General features: G+C 51.4%; 2 protein-coding genes across 2 annotated transcripts in view; both read right to left on the reverse strand.

The window, feature by feature from the left end:
* The window catches only part of LOC111155760 (thrombospondin type laminin G domain and EAR repeats), a 164,260-nt gene that overhangs the window by 49,348 nt on the left and 92,575 nt on the right, over nucleotides 1-22,337 (reverse strand). The window contains exon 2 of the mRNA XM_022516144.1: nucleotides 3,108-3,328. Within this exon, the coding sequence (XP_022371852.1) occupies nucleotides 3,108-3,328 (221 nt within the window). The remainder of the gene's footprint in view (nucleotides 1-3,107; nucleotides 3,329-22,337) is intronic.
* On the reverse strand, nucleotides 21,588-22,271 carry LOC111155765 (keratin-associated protein 10-3-like). Its single transcript, XM_022516150.1, has one exon. The coding sequence runs from the start codon at nucleotides 22,269-22,271 to the stop codon at nucleotides 21,588-21,590; it is 684 nt and encodes a 227-aa protein (XP_022371858.1).

The raw sequence follows: 22,337 nt of genomic DNA on the forward strand, positions 1-22,337 counted from the left end.
GACCATTTCCTTACACCACACACAAAAATAAAGTCAAAATGAATAAAAGACCTAAATGTGAGACCTGAAACCATAAAAATCCTGGAAGAGAACACTGGCAGTAATTTCTGTGACATCAGCCATAACAACATGCTTCTAGTTATGTCTCCTGAGGCTAGGGAAACAGAAGCAAATATTAACTATTAGGACTTCACCAAAATAACAAGCTTCCGCACAGTGACGGAAACAACCAACAAAACTAAAACATGACCTATGGAATGGGAGAAGATATTTGCAAATGACATACCTAATAAAGGGTGAGTATCCAAAATCTATAAAGACCTTGTAAAACTCAACACTCAAAAAAACAAACAATTCAATCAAAAAATGGGCAGAAGACATGAACAGACATTTATCCAGAGAAGACACCCAAGTGGCCAACACACATGAAAAGAAGTTCACCATCACTCAGCATCAGGGAAATACAAATCCAAACCGCGATGAGATCCCACCTCACACCCGTCAGAATGGCTAAAATCAACAACACAAGAAACAACAGGTGTTGGCGAGGGTGTGGAGAAAGGGGAACCTTGTGCACTGTTGGTGGGAATGCAAGCTGGAGCAGCCGCTCTGGAAAACAGTGTGGAGATTCCTCAAAAGGTTAAAAATAGAACTGCCTTATGACTCAGCAATAGCACTACTGGGTATTTACCGCCCCCCCCAAACAAAAACACTAATTTGAAGGGACACAGGCATGCTGATACTTAGAGCAGCAGTATCCACAATGGCCAAACTATGGAAACGGCCAGGTGTCCATCGACAGATGAATGGATAAGAAGATGTGTATAGTCACAACGGGATAGCACTCAGCCCTAAAAAAGGATGACGTCTCACCATTGCAATGACATGGATGGAGCTGGAGGGTACTGTGCTGAGCGAAATAAGTCAGAGAAAGACAAATAATGTCACTGACATATGGAATTTAAGAAACAAAACAACGGGGTGCCTGGGGGGCTCAGTGGGTTAAGCCGCTGCCTTCGGCTCAGGTCATGATCTCAGGGTCCTGGGATCGAGTCCCGCATCGGGCTCTCTGCTCTGCAGGGAGCCTGCTTCCTCCTCTCTCTCTGCCTGCCTCTCTGTCTACTTGTGATCTCTCTCTGTCAAATAAATAATAAATAAAATCTTTAAAAAAAAACTGGGTTAAGAAACAAAACAAACGAGCAGGGGAACAAAAAAAGAGAAAGATAGAGAGAGGCAAACCAAGAAAGACTCAACTCGAGAGAATACACTGATGACAAATGGAGGTGGACGGGGGCTGGGGGAAGTAGGGGGGATGGGGAGTCGGGGGCACCTGTCCTGAGGAGCACTGGGTGATGTACGAAGTGTTGAGTCACTGTATTGTTCATCTGAAACGGATACGACTCTCTATGTAACTACCTGGAATTTAAATAAAAACTTAAAAAAAAAATACTCCTTAGCAGCCCACGTACAGAAACGTTTCTCAGAACAGCCCTCATATGCAAGGAAAAATCCGTGGTGTCGTTGACAAGCTTGAGGGCTTCACCACACTGTCCTTCGTTCAATACACTTTGTAAATGCACGGGTATAAAATGGGTTTCTTAAATTATTGTACACTGGACACCTGGGTGGCTCAGTGGGTTGAGCATCAGCCTTTGGCTCAGGTCATGATCCAGGAGTCCGGGGATCGAGTCCAGCCTCAGGCTCCCTGCTCAACAGGGAGTCTGCTTCTCCCTCTGACCTTCCCCATCTTGTGCTCTCTCTTCTCTCTCTCTCTCTCTCTCTCTCATTCTCTCCCTCTCAAATAAATAAAATCTTTAAAATAAATAAATAAAATTATTGTACATTTATTGACATAAGCTCAGTGTTATTTCATTGACAGAGCGTGTTCAAAACAACATAAATAAATCCACGTGTATAAAAGATGCTTGCGGAGTGACACAATTTGAGTCCCCCAGGCAGTGTCCCCTCAGGGACAGAATGTGCTCCCCACATGCGCTGCCCTTAGCACCCTCTTTGGAGGCCCTGTGGTAAAACATGGTCCTGAAACACCAGCTCCGCATAAATGCCACTGAGCACGGTGGAAAATAAAAAGAGGAAGAGGACAGCAGAGCCAGCCCCGCGGGCAGTTCCCACGTGGGAGTCGTCCACAGAATGGAGTCCACACACCCAAATACTGGACTCGTGCTCAGGACGGCAGAGGACAAGATGAGAAGTGGAATTTATATAAAACAGAAGAAAATGGAACATATAGGACAGGGAAAACACAATGACTGGAAAAGAAAACTCAGCAGTGGGGCGCCTGGGGGGCTCAGTGGGTTGAGCCTCTGCCTTCGGCTCAGGTCATGATCCCAGAGTCCTGGGATCGAGCCCCGCATCGGGCTCTCTGTGCAGCCGGGAGCCTGCTTCCCCCTCTCTCTCTCCCTGCCTCTCTGCCTGCTTGTGATCTGTCTCTCTGTCAAATAAACAAAATCTAAAAAAAAGAAAGAAAGAAAAGTCAGCACAGCCAAAGGCGCGAACGAGATGGCAGCATCGCCTTCCCTGGAGCAAACAAACAAGGAGGGTCAGGATTAGGGCCGAAGGGCTTTCCTTCCTTAGCTGAGGATTCTGACTTGGTCACAGACCTTTGACAGGCACCGTCCCAGGCCCCGTGGGGAAGCAGCAATGGGCACCGTGGGCCCTCACCTTTGGGGGTGTCCAGCCGAGTGGGAGGACAGGAACATTAGCTGCACTGGGGTGGACAGGACTGCAAAGCACAGGTAATCGGACCCCAAAAGGCACCATCTTGTTATTTGATCGCCTGTTTTCCCTAGGGAAGACGTCAAACTAGGAACTCCGAGCCTCATCTCTAGCCTTTGACAGGTCAGCCCGCCAGAAAATACAGTTGCAGGAATTACCGGTATAGACACCTAGCAACGGTCCCACAGCTCTGCTTGCACGGTTGCTGTGATGGGCATCTCGCTACCTATCGGGATGGCCACCCTTGACCCCAAAGCTACCCTGGAGCCCGGGAGCAGTGCCTGGCCGCAGTCCACGTCGGTCGTGCCCGTTGCATGCTTGGGTGGTGAGGACCTAGCGCAGGAACATGAGGAGTAAAGAGTGTCACTGACCTTTGGGGGAAGATTGGGAACTTTCAAGGTTATGACGATCGAAAATTCTTCAGGGAAGAGGTCACATCGGAAGAAAATCCTTGATGCAGGGAAGCTCACGGCATGGGGGGCGGCGGCAGAGAGCTGGAGTCCTTGCACGCCGTGGGCCTGTGTCACCCTGATTCCACCTGCGGCTCCGTGTGCAGGGACGGCCTCTGCCAGCATGTCCAGGGGGCGCAGGTCTGTGTCAGGGAAACCACAGGTAGGTTATGCAGGCCCCCACAAATCTCCCCTTTACCAGTGGGGAAACTGAGGCCCTGAGGGTCAACAATGCACCTGTAGTACTCCCCGCCCCGGGTTTTGCCCAGAAGGAGCCACACGTGTACATTTCGTAGCATGCTGTTTCCCAGTCAGTGGCCATGCGCTGTGTTGAGCATGCGAGGGGAACGGAGGATGGATGGTCCCTGGTCCGGCCCCAGGGAGTGCCTGCCCTACAGGAGCCAGGCTCCATCAGTCCAGGTACCACCAAGTGTGGCATGCCCTGGGCTCTCAGCAGGCTCTGTGACACATGTCCCCACGTGCTGTGGAAGGGTGTGGCTTCTGGTGTGACCTGCAAGCCACCCTGGGACTGGGCCCCACTCTTCATGCCCTCCTTAGAGAGACAGATACGCCCCTGGAGAACCTCTGCCCTACAGTTCTAGATCATCAGAACATAGCTGATGGGCTGGCCTGGCCTCAGGTGAGGCCAGATGATAGGAAAGGAAAACAGGGAACCCAGACAGCATCTGTGGCCAGAGGAGGCGTTTCTGGACCGGCTCACGGGGCCCAGCCTCTAGAAAGGAGGTGGGGCAGAGCCCATGGCTACCGCTTGGACCCTGCCCGACCTGGCCACTGCATGCCTGGCCGTGGCCTGGGGTAAATGACCAGGCGTGCAGGAATGACTTGGGCATTCCCAAAGCCATTCCCCTCAGACACAGGGACCCTGCTAGGGCCTGGGTCAACATGGGGGTGCTGGGCCCAGATCTCACACTCAGTCCACTCTACGGCTGGGTCAGCAAGGCCAGCAGGCCTTGTGGCGATGACAGTGGAGGCTGACCTGAGGTCCAGTGTGGTCCATCACGGACATCCCACCCTTCCCCCCAACAGGAGCCACAGTCCTCAACACAAGGAGTCCTTCTAGGAGGAAGCAGCCTCCTTGGACAAGAGACCTGTGACTGGGGCCCTCGAGGGCCTCCAGTGCTTTGACACAGGCCACGTTGCACTGGTCTGGGGCATAGTGGCCTGTGTCCTCTCCCGAGTGTGTGGCCTGTAAGGGACAGACACTACAGCATCTCCATGTTCCCAGAAGTGTATGGCCAGCCCCTGGTATACAGTAGTTGCTAACTAAATATGACAGATGGCTAATATTTGGGGGTGTTTGCCAGCTTGCAGGTGCCCCTGTGGGCTAAGTTCATCCCCTCTATGCCCTTGCCCAGGCTGGTGTGGCTCAGAGGATAGGACTGAGTCCCTGCGCCCGGGAAGACCCCTAAGGCCTTCATCAGTGGACAGAGTAAGGGCACCCAGCCCTCTGCTGTCCAAATGTGGGCACGGACAACAGGTGACCAGGCAGGGTGGGACCTGCTTCTCAGCGAGGGGGGGGGAGCACTGCTCCCCCTCAGGGGCCTGGGTCACATGGCTGTCCGCAGCTGTCACGTTGAACCGGACCCCGCGGGCTGGGGCAAACACTCATCCACAGCTCTCGGGCAGCCCACAGAAGAGCCCAGAAATCCCAGGAACTCCCTCCGTTAGGGGTCAAACCAGTGACCATCCTTGAAGCAACAAGGGCTGTGGCCCCAGCGGGTGTGGGGGTGACATGAGGACAACAATCCAATTTTTGCAAAACGTGAGTCAGGCTGAAGCACAAGAATGGTGCGCGGCCGTCCCTGTGGCAGAGCGGCCTCTGAGACATGAGGGCCCTTGCTGGTCAGCAGATGCTCCCCACCACTCCCGGAGGACAGGGCCGGCTGAGCTGGGAGCCCTTGTCCACCCCCCCCCCAGCCAGGCCTGCCCCTTCAGCGCTGCTCCCTGCTGGGGTGAAGGCTGCGGAGGCAGCCAGCGGGTGTGCTGCATAAAGGCCGAGGACAAGCGAGCCATGATGCAGAAGGTAGAGCCCATTTGCCTTCCCTTAAATCAAGGGAATTTAAGAAGGAAAACTGTCTCTGGAACGAGTGCAGAGGACAGGCTCCCCAAGCGCAAAGAAGAAATAACAAGACCGCATATAAAGTGAGCGGCTGGTGTGGGGCCGGGGGAGGGCTGGGGCGGGGCTGGGGGGCATCCTGAGCGGGGCTGCCGGGGCTGCCGCACAAGGAAGGGGCTGGCCGAGCACCATCGGGACGGGGGCAGGGCGGAGGAGTCAGAATGATCCACACCGCTACCTACTAAACACCCCCAGCAGGAACCAGGCAGGGCTACGTCCCCAGGGACTCACAGGACAAAAGCCAGGGGCAGCGAGTGCCCTGGAGACCACAGACTGGCCCAGCCTCGCCAATCGCAGGCAAGGAGTGCCACCGAGATCACAGCTGCCAATCCCCAGTGACCGGCTGTGGGGTACGGAGCGGGTCACCAGCAAGCCTTGGGTACAGCAGGGTACACTGAGGTCCTTCGGGAGAGGGGCGGCGACAAGGACGGGACCTGCCTGCGTGTGCCGTGTGCCCTGCGCCGTGGAGGAACAGCTCGGGGAGGGAGGTGAGCAGCCCCCTGCTGATGTCAGCTGGAAGCCTGTGCACAGCGTGGGGGCTGGTGGGGAGTAGTGGGTGCCAGCGTGGGGGGGAGTGGGGGCCAGCGTGGGGGGGGAACCCAGCAATGTCGGGAGGACGCGTCCGATGACCTCTGGGAGGGCTGAAAGGAGAGGGCAGCATATTCGCGTTGCCATCATGACTTATGTGTTACAAAGCGCAAGCAAAGAGAGCAGAGAGGGGACCACAGGAGCGTGCGCTGAATGGAGGGGCTCCCTGGAGCAGGTGGGGAGGGTCGCAATCGTGGGAGAAGGGTCTGCACCCGCCAAGGACAAGGGCACCCCCGGGGCAGCAGTGTGTGTCGACACAGGTCCCAGACCGACTCTAGAGAGGAAATGGGCATCTCGCGGGAAGCCTGTACTCCGGGACCCAGACTTGGACAGGGCCCCGGGGCCGGATTGCGAGTGCTGCGGGCTCGTGTCTGGTCAGGGTCCCTGGAGCATGTGAGGCTCTTAGGAAACACTGGGTCCTAAATTCACCCTCAAAACGCTGAGAGGCGCTGGGACCTGCGGGCCGTTTCAGCTGAGGCCGCACCAGGGTCTGGCCCCTCATCCAGGAGGCGCGCGTCCACCCCCAGCCACTGGCAAGCACCCAGAGGTGCCGCAGCCTGGCTGAGCCCCGGGGCACGGGGGCACTAGCAGCAGGGGAACCCTGAATCTAGCTAATCCCGGGGAGCCTCTCCCTCCATTGTTTGATTGAACAGCGCCTTCCTGGTTGTCCTCCCCCAGCCCCACCCCTGCCTTGCAGCCCAGGCAGAGGAGCCGGCTTTGCTCTGACAGATGCTCCGTCGTCAGCATCCGGTTCCCCACCTACGCCTCGTCTGCGGGCTGCACACACAGCGGGAGGGTTTCCCAGGTTAACATGGGCGGAGAGGTGTGCACCTCCCTGGAAACGCTCCCGCTGGATGCAGGAATGAGGGGTGACCGAGTCTACAAAATCAGAGCCACTGGAGAAGGTCAGACGGTGATGAAACCCTGGAGGTTAATTCTAATCAGTTAGACACGCAGTCACTGCAGCGGCTGTATTCAGCTGAGAGGCTGTATGCACGAGCAGAGCCTGGACGGGCCACCTACAGCTGGCCTCCGCACCAGCCAGCCTGGAAGCCATCGGCCCCAAACAGCCGGCACTTGGCCAATGAGGGAGCCCTTCCCTCACCCCTAACCAGTCACGTTGGGGGGGGCCCGCAGAGGTAGCTACCTGCAGCTTCCCCACACCACAGTCCCCGTGGGGCCCATATGAGTCTCCCTCTTTCCGCTAGAAGTTCTCTCCCTTCCCTGCTTTGAGCCTCTGGCAAACCCGGTGCTAGTGGGGTACCCCCTGTTACAGCCAGCTTGGAATAAACATCCTTTGCTTCTCATTTAGGTGGTCTCTCTTTATTCTACAAAGGCTTTATGAAAGAGCAGCTTCAGAAACTCCTTTTGTCCTCAAGGTCTTTATAGTTCAGCAGCAAGATGTGGTGGGGATCGCGAATACACAAACTCGAAGCTGGCTACATGAAAGGTCCTAAAACAGCCTCAAGGTCTTAAGGTCTGGGCCACAACCTCAGAGGTGTGAGTAAACAGAACTCTCAGAGCCTCAGTTTACTCATCTGTAAGATGGGATGGTGGTGACGTCCCCCGTCAGGGACCCAGCTGAGCTGCCAGATGTTGGGGAAGCCAGTGACAGCCCCAAGCAAACTGGCAGAAGCCGTGAAGACTTTAGTCACCCACTGCAGTAGCGTGAGCAGGAGGCTAAAGCCACAGGAAGCACTGACCTCCCACCCCCTTGTGGTGGGGGTCACGCCTAGGAGCCCAGGACAAAAGTTTCCCATGGGTTGATGAGCCCTGGAGCCCAGGAAAGAGGAGGAGGGAAGGCTGGGCATGGAAAAGTACCGGGTACTGAGTCAGAGTGGGGAGGGGAGGAAAGTAGCTTCCAGGCGCCCTACAAGGAGGCCTCTGATAGTGGTGCCAGGGCTACAAATGCAGATGGTCCTCCGAGGGGGGCTGCCAGACCTGGGTCCCCACTGAAGTTCCCCCAGGATGGCAGTGCCCTGGCTGTGTCCCAAGCCTGGTGTGTGGTGGGGCATCATGTGCCCCCCGCTGGGGGACGCCTTTGTGATCACCCGTGGCCGGGCCTGATAGATCACGCATAGGATTTTTGACTGGGAGCCAGGCTCTTTGTGCCCCAGAACTGTTCCCTTGGAAGGCTTCCTGTACTGAAGCCCGTCAAGACACAAGTTATTTGGAAGAAGCCACCTATGTCGGCTGGAGATGCAGGTGTGAGGTACAGCCGGGTGGACGGCACTGTAGACGGTCTCCAGGAAGGGTTCTCCCACCGGGCTGGGAAGGGAGGTAGAACTAAATGGCCAAGAAAATCCTCCTTCTCTGTGGGTCTCACTGATTTGTGTTCCCAGGGCCCAGGAGGAGTTTACTTCCAGGAATTTAGGTTAGGATATTATAAAGGTTGCCCTGTGGGGCTGTAAGACTAAATGTATAGCCACCATCACAGAACACGCAAGCTCAGGCCCAAGAAGAGGCAGGTGGATCCATGGAGAGAAGAGATGGAGAACTTGAATGCCCAGCAGTAAGTAGTCCATGCGGATCAGTGGGGAGGGACAGGTCATTGAGAGAAAGTGATGAAAAAGCTGGCTGTCTGTGGGGAGAAAACCCGGCTGAACTCCTCCCCAAACAGGATATACAGTTTACCCCTCCAGGAGGGGTGAATGGTGCAACTTCCAAGTTAGAGGGAGGGTTGGGAGCCATCTTTGTGACTTTGGGACGCAGATGATTCCCCAAACAAGCTCAACAAAAACAAATAATGAGAAAGAAGCCAGCACACTTGCTCACATCCTAACAAGAACTTCTGCTCAGGAAGGACACAATGGGTGAGGCCAGTAATCCCAGGACAGAATGAGAAAGGTGTTTGCCATACCATGAAAGGTACAGAAGGAACAGGGAGTTCCTGAAAACCAACAAGGAAAATATAAGAACAATCCCCAGAAGGAAGGAAGGAAAGAAAGAAAGAAAGAAAGAAAGAAAGAAAGAAAGAAAGAAAGAAAGAAAGAAAGAAAAGAAAGAAGGCAGGCAACCTAAAAAAGAAGAAACCCAAAGGATTCACATAAGACAAATGCTCAAGTCAACATGAGTCAGAGAAATGCAGACCAAACAGTAAGAAGACACCACCCTTCTCCTACTGCACTGCCTGAAAAAAGGAAATAGGAAAACAACGTGAAGATAGAGCATACGTGGGAAAATAACTCATCCCTTTTGTGTGTTCTTTCCTGCTTTTCTTAACTTGTTTTTTTTTTCTCTTCTCTTAACTTGTTTTAAAGGAAGTCATGGAATGTAAACAGATTGGCACACTGGGCTTTGAGCGGGACTCCTGGGCGCTCTGGGGCTGCAGCATGGATACATCTGAAGCTTGGGAGGCAAAGACATTGGGCGATCAAGCCACTGAAGCCTCAGGGAGGCCCCAAAACGGCAGTGACACCAAGAATCAGCTCGCAAAGACGTAGTAGAGTCTTTGAGTAGAGCTCTGTGGCCAGCCTGTGCTGTGCCCTCTACACACATCAATGCTTTTAAATTCATACTTGTCCACCTCAGTCATCTGTCAAAGTCAAAGTGTTCGCAGGGTGCGCAACACTCCCCAAAGGGTCAAGCAGACAGTATAGCAAGGACCGTGGCCTTGACGCCCAGCTCCCCTGGGATGTGCCATGTCCTGCGGCTTCTGTCATGGGCCTTTTTGAGGCTCAGTCTCCTCGTCAGCAATAGGGGAGGGTATCTTCCTCTCTTGTAGGGCTCCAGGGGGGACTGAAAATACTGTCTGGCAGGCAGAAGTTGCTCCCCAGAAATGGACAGCCTCACAGTAACGGACTTGGAAATGGACGGCCCAGCCTCACGATGCAGTCAGCTCTGTGCCAGGCCACATTTTAGGTCAACTACTAACTTCCCACATGAGCTTGTGGGAGGATGTGTTTTCCTGCAGGAATGCAGGCTGCCAGGGCCGGCTAAGCAGGACCCTTGAATAAGATCCATGTGGCTAGTACACAGCTGATGTTAAGTTTACCTTACATAAATCAGCAAAAGGGCATCTGGCGGTGTGCCTTACTCAGCTGGCACAGAAGAACCCACACATAGTCTGGGGATAAGTCGACTCACTGGACTCACACTTGCCAGCCCCAAACCAGAATCTTCCTTTCTCACCTTTCTTGCGTGTTGTCCACTATGTATAAGAAGCGCCTGGCCTCACTGGGCACATGGACATTCAGGAGGCAAAAGACAGTGCGTGAATCTGCAGACCACGGCGCTGGCATGGGGACAAGGGGGCTTAATCTGAGCTCTTCCCAGGACAGGATGCTCAGCTGCCCTCCGGGTCCCGCCCACAGAGCTTGTCTCTAATGATCTAAAATGCCACCTCTTAGTCTCCTCTGCCAGGAGCTGAGAGTGGGGAGAAGAGAAGATGAAGCACTAGTCCCTACCCCCAGGGGATCTTTGTAATAAAAACATGACTCTCTCCTGCCAGGCATGATTATCTCTGCAATCCAGCCAGCTTTCCATGTTCCCTTATCTCACGTCCTCGTGGCGAGTGAGAACAGGAACAGAGGATGAATCCGGCTGTAGTGGCCTCGGGCTGCAGGTTGTGGAAGTCCAAATGCTCAGCACCTAGATGTTTGCCTGCCTGCCAATCCCATTGTGTGAGAGTCCTCATCAACTCTGTTGCCCTTCAGATATGTGCACTGAATCCAGGAATTATGGAATCGGAGCCAGCAAGGGCCAATAGATCAGGCTGGTGGGGGCAGCTAAAGGAGAAGGAAGTTTATAGTAGTAAGTGCTTCCATTAGAAGAGAAGATGGGTATCAGATCCACCGTCTAAGCTTTAACTTAATAAACTTGAAAATGGAAGGATAAGTCAGTGTAATTGTATGTAATATAACTCAATGTAACAAGAAAACAAGAAAAACAGAGGAGATCAATTGAAACCAATGTTGATTCCTTGAGATGAATAAAATTCATAAAATTCCAGGGGCACCTGGGTGGCTCAGTGGTTTAAAGGCTCTGCCTTCGGCTTGGGTCATGATCCCAGGGTCCTGGGATCAAACCCCACATCCAGCTCTCTGCTAGGCAAGGAGCCTGCTTCCCTTCCTCTCTCTCTGTCTCCCTCTCTGCCTACTTGTGATCTCTCTCTCTCTCTGTCAAATAAATAAATAAAATCTTAAAAAATTTTTCATAAAATTCCAGCCAGATTGACCAGGGGGGAAAAAAACAAGAAGAAATAATTTACCAATATCAAGAACAAAAGATGGGGTATTACCAAATATTTTTCACAAATTAAAGAATAATGAGGGACTTCCACAAGCAACATTATGCCTTATATTCAAAACCTTGTGTGAAATGGACCAACTCCTCAGTAGGCACTATATTAAAGAAGAAACAGATGGCCAGAAAGTCCTATACCTATTAAGGAAAACTCCAGTTTCTCAGGAGATTCTCCCAAATATTTAAAGAAGACCAAATACTGACTCTACACAATCTTTTCTAGAAAATAGAAGAGAAGGAGATACTTGGCAACTTTTGTCAAAACTGAAGACATTGCAATAAAAGACTACAGATCGATAGCCTCATAAAAATAGACATATAGGTCCCGAATAACATATTACAAACCAAATCCAACAACATGTAAAAAGGAAAATACATCACAACCAAGTGGGGTTTATCTGGGACTTCAGGACTGGTTGAACATTTTTTAAAAATTTTTATTTATTTATTTTTGACAGAGAGAAACAGCAAGAGCAGAAACAAAAGCAGGGGGAGCAGCAGCAGAAGGAGATGCAGGCTTCCTGCCAAGCAGGGAGCCTGATGTGGGGCTCGATCCCAGGACCCTGGGATCATGATCTGAGCTGAAGGTAGATGCTTAATGACTGAGCCACCCAGGCGCCCCTGGGTGAATATTTAAAAAATCAATTAATGTAAGTACATGGCACCTCTCTGTACTGGCTTTGTGATTTCCTGTACATCTCTAATTATTTCAAAATAAAAGGCTTTAAGAAATCAATTAATGTAATTCACCATATTAACAGACTAAAAAAGAAAATTGTATAATCATCTCAATAAATGCATAAAAGCATTCCATGAAATCCAATATCCATTTATGATATAATCTCTCAGTAACAAGAGGCAGCTTTTTATCCTGAGAAAGCTGATCTAGACAAAACCTCAGCTACCACCATCCAGCAAGCCCAAAGATTGAAGGTGTCCCCCTGAGTTCAGGCACGTGTTAGCACACGCACAAGCATTTCCTTGCTCTGCCCACTAAAGAGGTGACACCCCAGCAGCCTGAGCACACCTAGCTCCAGATTGTGGTTTCTAAATACCATCATCCACTCAAAGGAGCAGGGCTCCCTGGAGAAGTGGTTGATCCCAGGAATGGGACGGGGAGATTTCCAGGGGAGCTGGAACCAAATGTGAGATGTTGGGGATTTGCAAGCATGCTGACAGTACAGGAGCCAAGTGAAGGAGGTCCCAAGGCTCAAAGCCATAACAAAGTGAATAAGAAAATAACAATGATACTGGATTATTACTCAAATAATAAAACGAATATTCTTTAGTTGGTAAGAAATAAAATAAACCAGAACAGGTAAATACATGGAGGAAAAGGGGCATCTCCTCCTTGTAGACGAATTTCAGTTAATGAGTGGAGGTGGAGTAGGGAACTAGAAACTCACCATCAGAACACCACAGTGAGTATGGTGTCTAATGTAACATACTAAAGATAAAAAATAAAAAATTTAAAAAGAACATCACAGTGACCTTGCTGTGGGCATGGCCCCCAGAGGGATGCTAAAACCATTAGACAAATATGACAGCAGAAACAGGATACTTGCAAAGTCTCGTAGAATCCCCCCCTACCGCAAATATTTATTAATTACAAAGGGGACAAATAACCATATCCCCAGTGACTAGACACAGCAACAACATGTGCCCCTGCTTCACTGGGCAAGTTACTTCTGTGGGATTCGTCCCCAAACACAATAACCTCACTCTAATTGTGAGGAAACCTCGGACAACCCCAAATTTCTACAACGCACATGACCAAGGCTCTTCGAAAGTGTCAAGACACAAAGGATAAGGAAAAACCGAGAAACTGTCTCAGACTAGAGAAGAGTAAGGAAACCTTACAATGCACATGGGGACCTGGACCAGAGAGGGGACATTTATGGGCAATGGGTCTGTCCTTTGGTGAACAGTAATGCGCCAATGTTGATTTCTAAGATTTGTCACTGATCTATGGATACATAAGATGTTCCTAGAGGAAGCCGGGTGAGGGTGTGTGTAGCCACTGTACTCTTTTTACAATTATTCTGTAAATGACACGAAGGCACAAAGTGTCCCATGAGCTCAGCCATGCCAGGACAAGCAGAAGATGTGCAGGTGTGGCTGGTCTGTCATGCCACGCGCCACCTGTGCCCCACTTTCACCAGCTGTGGACTGCAGTCCCCAAGAAAGGAGGCCTGCTCCACCTTTTCTTCCATCCCAGATCCTGGCCTTGAGTCTGCTTCAGAGTAGGTGCTTGCTAAGAGTCAAATTGTGTTCCAACCCCGGTACCTGCAGAAGTGACCTTATCTAAAAGATGGTCATCACAGATGATCAAGATACAATGAGGTCATTGGGGGAGAGGTGTCCCAACCCAGTATGACTGGCATCCTTGTAAGATGAGAAAACATGAACGCAGACAGGCACACAGGGAGGATGGATGAAGGCAGAGATGGGGAGATGCTTGTACAAACCAAAGAACCCCAAGATAGCCAGAAAACTCCCAAAGCTAAGAGAACATGGAACAGATTCTCCATCTTGGCCCCAGGACAAAACAACCCTGCCAATCCTTGATCTCAGACATCCAGCCTCCAAATGACGGATCTCGGCTGTTGAAGCCCCGTCTGCAGTTAGCCACAGGACACTGACGCAGAGCAGCATACGAATCATGACTCATCACCGTCACACAGAAACCAAAGAAGCCTCCAAGCACTGAGGCACTTGATGGTGCTCGGCCAGCAGAGCAGTCCACCACAGTGCTCGCCGGGACCTGGGCCTGGGACCCAGCCCCCAACACCCGGGTATGCCACCTGGGCCCCCAACGACCCCACTAAAACAGCAAGAAACCTGCATGCCACCCCCCAAGCTTGCCTTCTAGGACTAAAAACAGTTCGAGATCCCAGATCAGTTTCCGGAGTGTTGTGAGCTAAGCGGGGCCTCCAGGAAGTGAAACAGCTGTGGCTGGTTCTGCAGGACCTGGCTCTCGGCACCAAGGAGGGGAGCTCCTGGGGAGACTAATGCCGGATAGCACAAGCCAGAAGGGTATGAAGAGAAAGTCAGGGCACCTGGCACACACTCACTTTCACACACTCGCTCACACATTCACACTCACACTCACACTCACAGCCTCCTCCAGCCCCACTGCCCCTACCATGGCCACGTCTAGCGACCAGAGCTACAGCAGCCGTGTTGCCTGCCCGGCTCCTGTGACTCCTGCCCCGACTCCTGGCGACGGGTGGACGACTGCCCAGAGAGCTGCTGCGAGCGCCCCTGCTGTGCCCCATCTGCTGTGCCCCCACCTGCTACCAACCCCCCTGCTCATCCCCCACTTGCTACCAACCCCCCTGCTCATCCCCCCTCTGGGAAAACATGGATCTAGCAGATCCTAATCCCGATTGAACGGGCATTGTGAGGAGTGCCCCCACCTGCTATGAGCCCCCCCCACCTGCTGTGCCCCCAGCTGCTGCACCTAGCTTCCTGACTGACCCTCATCGCACCCCTGCGAGCTGCAGATCCAGCCCCTGCCAATCGGCCTGCACCAGCTCCTGCCAGCCCTCCTGCTGCAGCTCCTCCCCCTGCCAGGAAGACTGCTGTGTGTCTGTCTGCTGCAAGCCCGTCTGCTGCACCCCTGTCTGCTGCACCCCTGTCTGCTGCAAGCCCATATGCTCTGGGCCTTCTCCCTGCTCAGCCCCCTCCTGCCACCAGTCCAGCCTCTGTTCCCTGTCCTGCTGCAGACCCTCCTCCTGCGTGTCCCTACTCTGCTGCCACATGTGCCCAGCCTGCCCCAGGCCCACCTTAGCCCAAAAGTCCTGCTGCAGATGAGATACATCCCCCATGGAGCCAGCTGAGCTCAGGTCCTACCCAGTGACTGGGGTCCCCCCAGCCACCCCTCCTCAATGCGTTCTTGACCCATCTTAAGGGGCTGCCCCACTGAGGACAGGGGCAGGTCCCACCTGGAAGCTGATCACCATGTCCTGAATTGCTCCAGCACGTGGACCATTCCTCGTGTCTGCTGGTCCAGCCTGCTGTTGAGCTGCAGACATAGACAAACCAAACATCCACACTCAGTGCTGTGGCCCTAGAAAGGTCTCCTAGAAAGTCCCCATGGCAGTGGCCTCCCCTCCATATCTCTCACCCTGCATGAGGGTCAGCCCAGCATCCATCCACCTGTCTCTGTGTCCTCAGCTCAGTGACCCATCAGCTGTCTCTGGATGCACTTAAGGAAACTGACCAATAAACGCCCAAGACCAACCAGAGCCCGGGCTCCGTGTATCATTATTCCCCAGCCCAACCACATGTCCACTTCCGCCCTCTGTACATAACACTGCCATCCTGCAGGACCCTGTGTGGCTTCCTGTGACTCCCTGGGGTCCCAGCTGGGCGGCAGAAGGTAGGGATGGGGATTGCAGCCTTTGGCCCTTGGGGCCATCCTGGGCTCCTCCTTCACCCGCCTGTACTTTTCCTTGACTTGCCACTGTCACTCCTCACAATGCCCGTTCAATCGGGATTAGGATCTGCTAGATCCGTGTTTTCCCAGAGCATGTCTAAATGCCCTCCTAACTTCAAAATTGGCAATTTTCATCTCTGTATTGCCTAAAATACATGTATTGCCTAAATAAAAAATACATGGTGTCTGGAGCACGTGCCGAGGGGTGTAACCTGTTACACGTACAGATCCCAGAAGTCACATATTAATGGTCGTCCTAAACCTGCCTGAGAATAAAGCCTTCTCTCAATCTGCCATACAAAACATAAAAACAAGCACAGAAGCATCACAATTATCAAGCCAATCCACAAGTGGTAGGTGCCAGACAGCAAGGTCCGTCACTCCTTAAAGGAAGGAAAGAACATACAACATTCACCAGTATTACACTATTATTTTATTGAAACCCAGCATCCAATAAAAAATTGGTGGACACATTTTTTAAAGATTTTATTAATTTTGGGACTGGAGGAGATTATGCTAAGTGAAATAAGTCAAGCAGAGAAAGTCAATTATCATATGGTTTTACTTATTTGTGGAACATAAGGAATATCGTGGAGGACATGGGGAGATGGAGAGGAAAAGGGAGTTGGGGGAAATCGGAGGGGGAGACGAACCATGAGAGACTGTGGACTCTGAGAAACAAACTGAGGGTTTTAGTGGGGAGGAGGTGGGGGATGAGTTAGCACAGTATTGGGTATTAAGGAGGTCATAGATTGCACGGAGCACTGGATGTTATATGTAAACAATGAACCTTGGAACACTACATCAAAAACTAATGATGTACTACTGTATGGTGACCAACATAACATGATTAAAAAATATTTTATTTATTTATTTGAGAACACCCATGCACACATGCATGTACACAAGTGGGGGCAGGGCAGAGGGAAATCAAAATCAAAATCAAAACCAAAATCAGGGAGAGAGAATCTCAAGCAGACTCTGCACTAAATGTGGAGCCCAACACAGGGCTCCATCCCACGACCCTGACATCATGACCTGAGCCAAAAACAAGAGTTGGGATGCCCAACTGACTGAGCCACCCAGGTGCCCCAAAATTACTAGACCCATTAAGAGGAAAAATCTAACTCATAATCCAGAGGCAAAACAGATTATACAAACAAACTCAGAAACGACAATTGCTGGAATTAGCAGACAAGGTAGTTAAAACAATGACGGTAAATGTATTCATGGATTTCAAGGAAAACATGAACACAAAGAAGGAGAAATGTAAGATACAAAAGAGAACTAAATGGAACTCCAAGAGCCAAGAAACTTAACAGTAAAAAAATTAAAAGATGTGGGATTGGGAGGGAGACAAACCATAAGAGACTTTTAATCTCACAAAAAAACTTGAGGGTTGCCAAGGGGAAAGGGGATTAGGGATAGGGTGGTTAGGTTATGGACATTGGGGAGGGTATGTGCTATAGCGAGTGCTGTGAAGTGTGTAAACCTGGCGATTCACAGACCTGTACCCCTGGGGCAAATAATACATTATATGTTAATAAAAATAATTTTAAAAAATTAAAGGATGAATTTAAAAGTAGAATAAAGACTGCAAATGATCAGTGACCTAGGAGACATAATCACAGAAATTACCCAAACTGAAAGACAGTAGGAAAAAAAATATTAAATTAACAGAGTGTCAGGGATCTGAGGAACAATATTAAATGGTCTAACATAAATATAATTGGGGTCCCTGAGGAGAAAAAGTGAGGGGAGTGACAGAAAAATATTTAAAGAGATAATGGCCAAATGTTTTCCAAATTGGATGAAATTGAGAAGTACATAGAAAACTTGAGAAACACTACACACTAACCTGAGCTTACTGATATGTATACAATATTCCATCCAACAACAGTGAAGTCGAGTTCACATTTTTTCAAGTGTACATGGAACATTCACCAAAATAAATCATATCCTGGATCATAAAACCAGCCTTAATATATTTAATAGGATTGAAATCATACTGAGAATGTTGTTTGACCACAACAAAATCAGAAATCATGAACAGAAAGATATCTGGAAAATCAAAACTATTTGGATATTAAATAACACTCTTCAAAATAATCCATGAGTCAAAGAAGGAATCACAGTGGAAAATTGGAAATATTAATAAAATAAAAATAAACTTTATAGAATGCAACTAACACAGTATATAGGGGAAAATCTATAGCTTTAATAATTCATAATAATAAAGAAGGAATCCATCAATTATCTGAGGTTCTACCTTCAGAAGCTACAAAAAGAAGCACATGTTGAATCCAAAATAGGTAGAGGGAAGGAAATTATCGAGAAGTGTAGAAATCTACCAAACAGAAAACAGACAAATGAGAAAATTAATAAAACCGAGTCTAATTTTTTAGAAGATCGCCAAAATTAATAAATTTCTACATTAACTAGTCAAGAAAAAGAAACGAAAAGGAAATAAATAGACAACATCAGGAATAATGAAATATTGCCCCAGGTTCTACAAACATTAAAAGAACAATAAAAGAAGAACGCAACTCTTGATGCCGACACAGTCAGCAACTTAGGTGAAACGGACAAGGAACTGGAAGGATATATTCATATAAAAACTCATACAAGAAGAAATAGAAAACCAAAATAGCCCTCTATCCATTGAAGTAACAGAATTATAGTTAAGATCCTTCCCACAGAGAAAATCCCATGCCCAATCCTAATGTGTAAAAATGCTAAATGCCCAACTTTTGTAGCAACATGGACGGGACTGGAGGAGATGATGCTGAGTGAAATAAGTCAAGCAGAGAGAGTCAATTGTCATATGGTTTCACTTACTTGTGGAGCATAAGGAATAACATGGAGGACATGGGGAGATGGAGAGAAGGGAGCTGGGGAGAAACTGGAGGGGGAGGTGAACCATGAGAGACTGTGGACTCTGAGAAACAAACTGAGGGTCTTGGAGGGGCGGGGGGTAGGGGGCTGGGTGAGCCTGGTGGTGGGTATTAAGGAGGGCACATGTTGCATGGAGCACTGGGTGTGGTGCATCAACAATGAATTCTTGAGCACGGAAAAGAAATATAAATAAATAAATAAATAGATTTTTTTTTAAAATTCCTAAGTGCAGTTAGCAAGGTCACAGGATACAAGGTCAACACACAAAAACTGATTAAATTTCTACATAGTAGCAATGAGCACTTGGAAATGAAATAAACACACCATTAACTTAAACATTGAAAAATAAAATAATAGAGAAGCTTAATATATGTACAAGGTCTATGTATTAAAAATGATAAAGTATTGAGAAAAAAGTCATCCAAAAGGATTAGAAATAGATTTATAATTATGAATTGAAAGACTCAATATTGTTAAGATGTCAATTCTTCCCAAATTTAATTGCAAGTTTAATGCAATTCCAATAAAAATCCCAGCAAGTTCTTCTTTAGAAAATGATGATCTGATTCTAAAATCGATACAGAAATGTAAAGGATCTAGAATAGCCAACGAATTTTGAAGAAGAAAAGTGGGGTCACCTGGGTGGCTCAGTGGGTTAAAGCCTCTGCCTTTGGCTCAGGTCATGATCTCAGGGTCCTGGGATCGAGTCCCGCATCAGGCTCCCTGCTCAGCAGGGAGTCTGCTTCTCCCTCTCCCACTTCCCCTGCTTGTGTTCCCTCTCTCTCTCTCTCTCTCTCTCTCTGTGTCAAATAAATAAATAAAATCTTTAAAAGAGAAACAGAAACAGAAAAATGCAATCGGATGACTAGCTGCTTGATTTCAAGACTTCACGTAAAGCTGTGTTGGTGGAGCCCGTGTATTATTGGTACAAGAACAAAGGCTGAAGACAGGACACAGCAGGGTCCGGAAGTAGACCCGCACACGTACAGTCCACAGATTCTTTGGCGAGGGTCATTCAGTGGAAAAAGGATAATCCTCTCACTAAGTGATTCTGGAACAACCAACAGCGGATTCAAACATTAACTAGAAAGGGGTCCTAGAACTTAACACAAAAGTTAAAGCCATAGAATATTTAGAGGTACGCATAGGACAAAAGCAGCGTGACCCTGGGTTTAGGCAGATTTCTCAGCACCACTGAAAAAGGGAATTCATCGAATTTAATCAAAATGAGAGATACCAGCTACTGCAAAATGCCGCAGGAAGCTGAGAAGTCTGGGCACAGGCGGGGAAATCTGCCGCGTACACACACACACACACACACACACACACACACACACACACACACGGTAAGTGGGCCGCGCGTGGAGTACGGGTGCTCCCGGCTGCTTCCTTCATAACCGCTGAAACCTGGAGACGCCCCAGACGGACTTCAGCAGGCGAGGGCACGGCTGTGACCCCCCCGTGCCATAAAACGCCACTCGGCAGTGAAGAAGGAATTCACCGTGAACATGCGCGGCAGAAGAGGCAAGTGCACGAAGCCGGTCGCGGAGCCTGCCTGTGGCTTCCTTCCCTGGGACGCTCCAGAAGAGGTCAGCCTCGGCAGCCCCGCGGGGCCCCTGCTGCCAGGCGGCGGGCAGGCACGAGGCTGGGGACGAGGGAAACCTCTGGCGGGAGGGGAAGCGGATAGCCCCCGACCCCGCGGAGGTAGCAAGACGCAGACGCTTCTCAAAACTCATCAAACGGTGCAGTGAGACAAGGCGCGTCTGACTGTATGTACGTTGGACCCAGAAAGCTGATTTTAAACTAAGGAGTTAGTTAAAACACTGCTAGGGTTGGGGCAGGGTTTAGGCAAGGAACCTGTAGCAGGTGGGGAGTGTGGCGTGGGCAGGAGGTGGCTGGGGTTGCAGGGAAGGAGACGGAGAGCCAGGGGAGAGCATGGGTTTCCTTTCTGGGTTCTGCTGTGGACACAGCCATGGGGAGAGTGGGGCTCATGGGCAGGGAGGGGAGGGTTCGGCAGGGGCGGGCGGGGCCGCTGGGCCACAGCTTGCAACAGTTCTGAAACCCCGAGGCGGGGTGATCTTGCTGGATGTCCCCACTCTTGTCCACCAGTGTCCGCACGCGACACCTCTGTCATCCTGATATCTGAGCAGCCCGCTCTTCACAGCAATTCAAGGCCCGATGGTTTCTCAGTTAACAGGGAAGGCCCCGCACCAGGTCTCCGTGTCCCTCAGGCTCCCAGGTGGAGTCCAGACCCATCAGATGATGGCCTTCAGAGTCCCGCCCAGGACGGGATCCTGGGGGTCCTGTCACTGACCCGTAATATTTTGTTTCAAACCTAGTTGTTTTCTTTGGGACCTTGGAGCAGTGCCTCCCCTACGCCACCACCTTTCTGCTAAATGGGTACAGCCCGTGGGAGGACCCCAGGGGGACCCTGGCCCATAGGGGCTGTGCTACTGCAGCCCCCAGGCCAGCTCGTCTGGGGCCGGTTTGCCCAGCTGGGGCTGTGGGTGGAAACGGGCCAGGGGCTGAGAACCCCCAGACCACGACCCATGTGCTGGTAGCCAGCCTCGGGAAGCCCTGGGCACGCAGGGTCCAGCAGCCCTGACCTTCCTGGGCCGGGGCAGGCCTCCCACCCCGGGGCCCTGCCCTGAGGGATTTCTCAGTCCCCCATTCCTAGAAATGTTCCTGGATGGAGGAGACCAATGTCTGCTCAGACCCCTGGACACCCCCAACCCCCATGAGGGTCGGATGAAAGGAAGCAGATGCGCTGGTGAGTGAGTTTATTGGGGTGTCTGAGCAGGCGCTGAGAGGTCAGCAGTTGAGGTCACGGGACCCGAGCTGAGAAACTGGGAGGGAAGGATGGGGGACGCAGAAGTGGTGGAGGCCCCTCCTGGGAGCAGGAGCCCTGGGGACCAGCGGGGTCAGCGTTCTTGGGAGCTATAAGGTCAAGGTCATGTCAGCAGAGTGGACGCATGGAAGACCCTGTCCTGGGTGTGGGCAGCCACCTAACAGGTCAGGACCGGACTGAGGGGGCTGGGAGGACCACTGTCACTGGGTGGGTCCTGAGCCCAGCTGGCCCCGCGGGAGACGGGCCCCGTCAGCAGCAGGACTTCTGGGCCGAGGCGGGCACACAGCAGGCCTGGCGGGAGCCCACAGGGCGGCAGAGCAGGGACATGCAGGAGGCCCCGCGGCAGCAGCTGGGCTGGCAGGAGGAGGCGGGGGCACAGCAGGAGGAGGCGGGCACGCAGCAGGCGGGTCTGCGCACGGGGCGGCAGAGCAGGGACACGCAGGAGGACGGTCTGCAGCAGGACGAGGAGCAGGGGCTGGGCTGGCAGCAGGAGGAGGCCGAGCAGGGGGAGGGCCCAGAGCAGACAGGGGTGTAGCAGACGGGCTTGCAGCAGACAGGGGTGTAGCAGACAGGGGTGCAGCACATGGGCTTGCAGCAGACAGGGGTGCAGCAGACGGGCTGGCAGCAGACAGACACACAGCAGTCTCCCTGGCAGGGGGAGGAGCTGCAGCTGGAGGGCTGGCAGGGGCTGGTGCAGGCTGACTGGCAGGGGCTGGACCCGCAGCTCACAGGGGTGCAGATGAGGGTCAGGCAGGAGGGGGCACAGCAGGGGGGGGCACAGCAGGGGTGGGCACAGCAGGGGGGCTCGCAGCAGCTCTCTGGGCAGTCGTCCACCTGCCAGGAGTCGGGGCAGGAGTCACAGGAGCCGGGCAGGCAGACGCGGCTGCCGTAGCTCCGGTCGCTGGAGCAGACGGACAGGGTGGACGTGGCCATGGTGGGGGCGGTGGGGCTGGAGGAGGCTGAGAGTGTGAGTGTGTGTGTGTGTGTGTGTGTGTGTGT

Source organism: Enhydra lutris, unplaced genomic scaffold, assembly GCF_002288905.1.
Source record: "Enhydra lutris kenyoni isolate GAN:26980312 unplaced genomic scaffold, ASM228890v2 scaffoldscaffold43, whole genome shotgun sequence".
In the NCBI taxonomy this organism is placed as follows: Eukaryota; Metazoa; Chordata; class Mammalia; order Carnivora; family Mustelidae; genus Enhydra; species Enhydra lutris.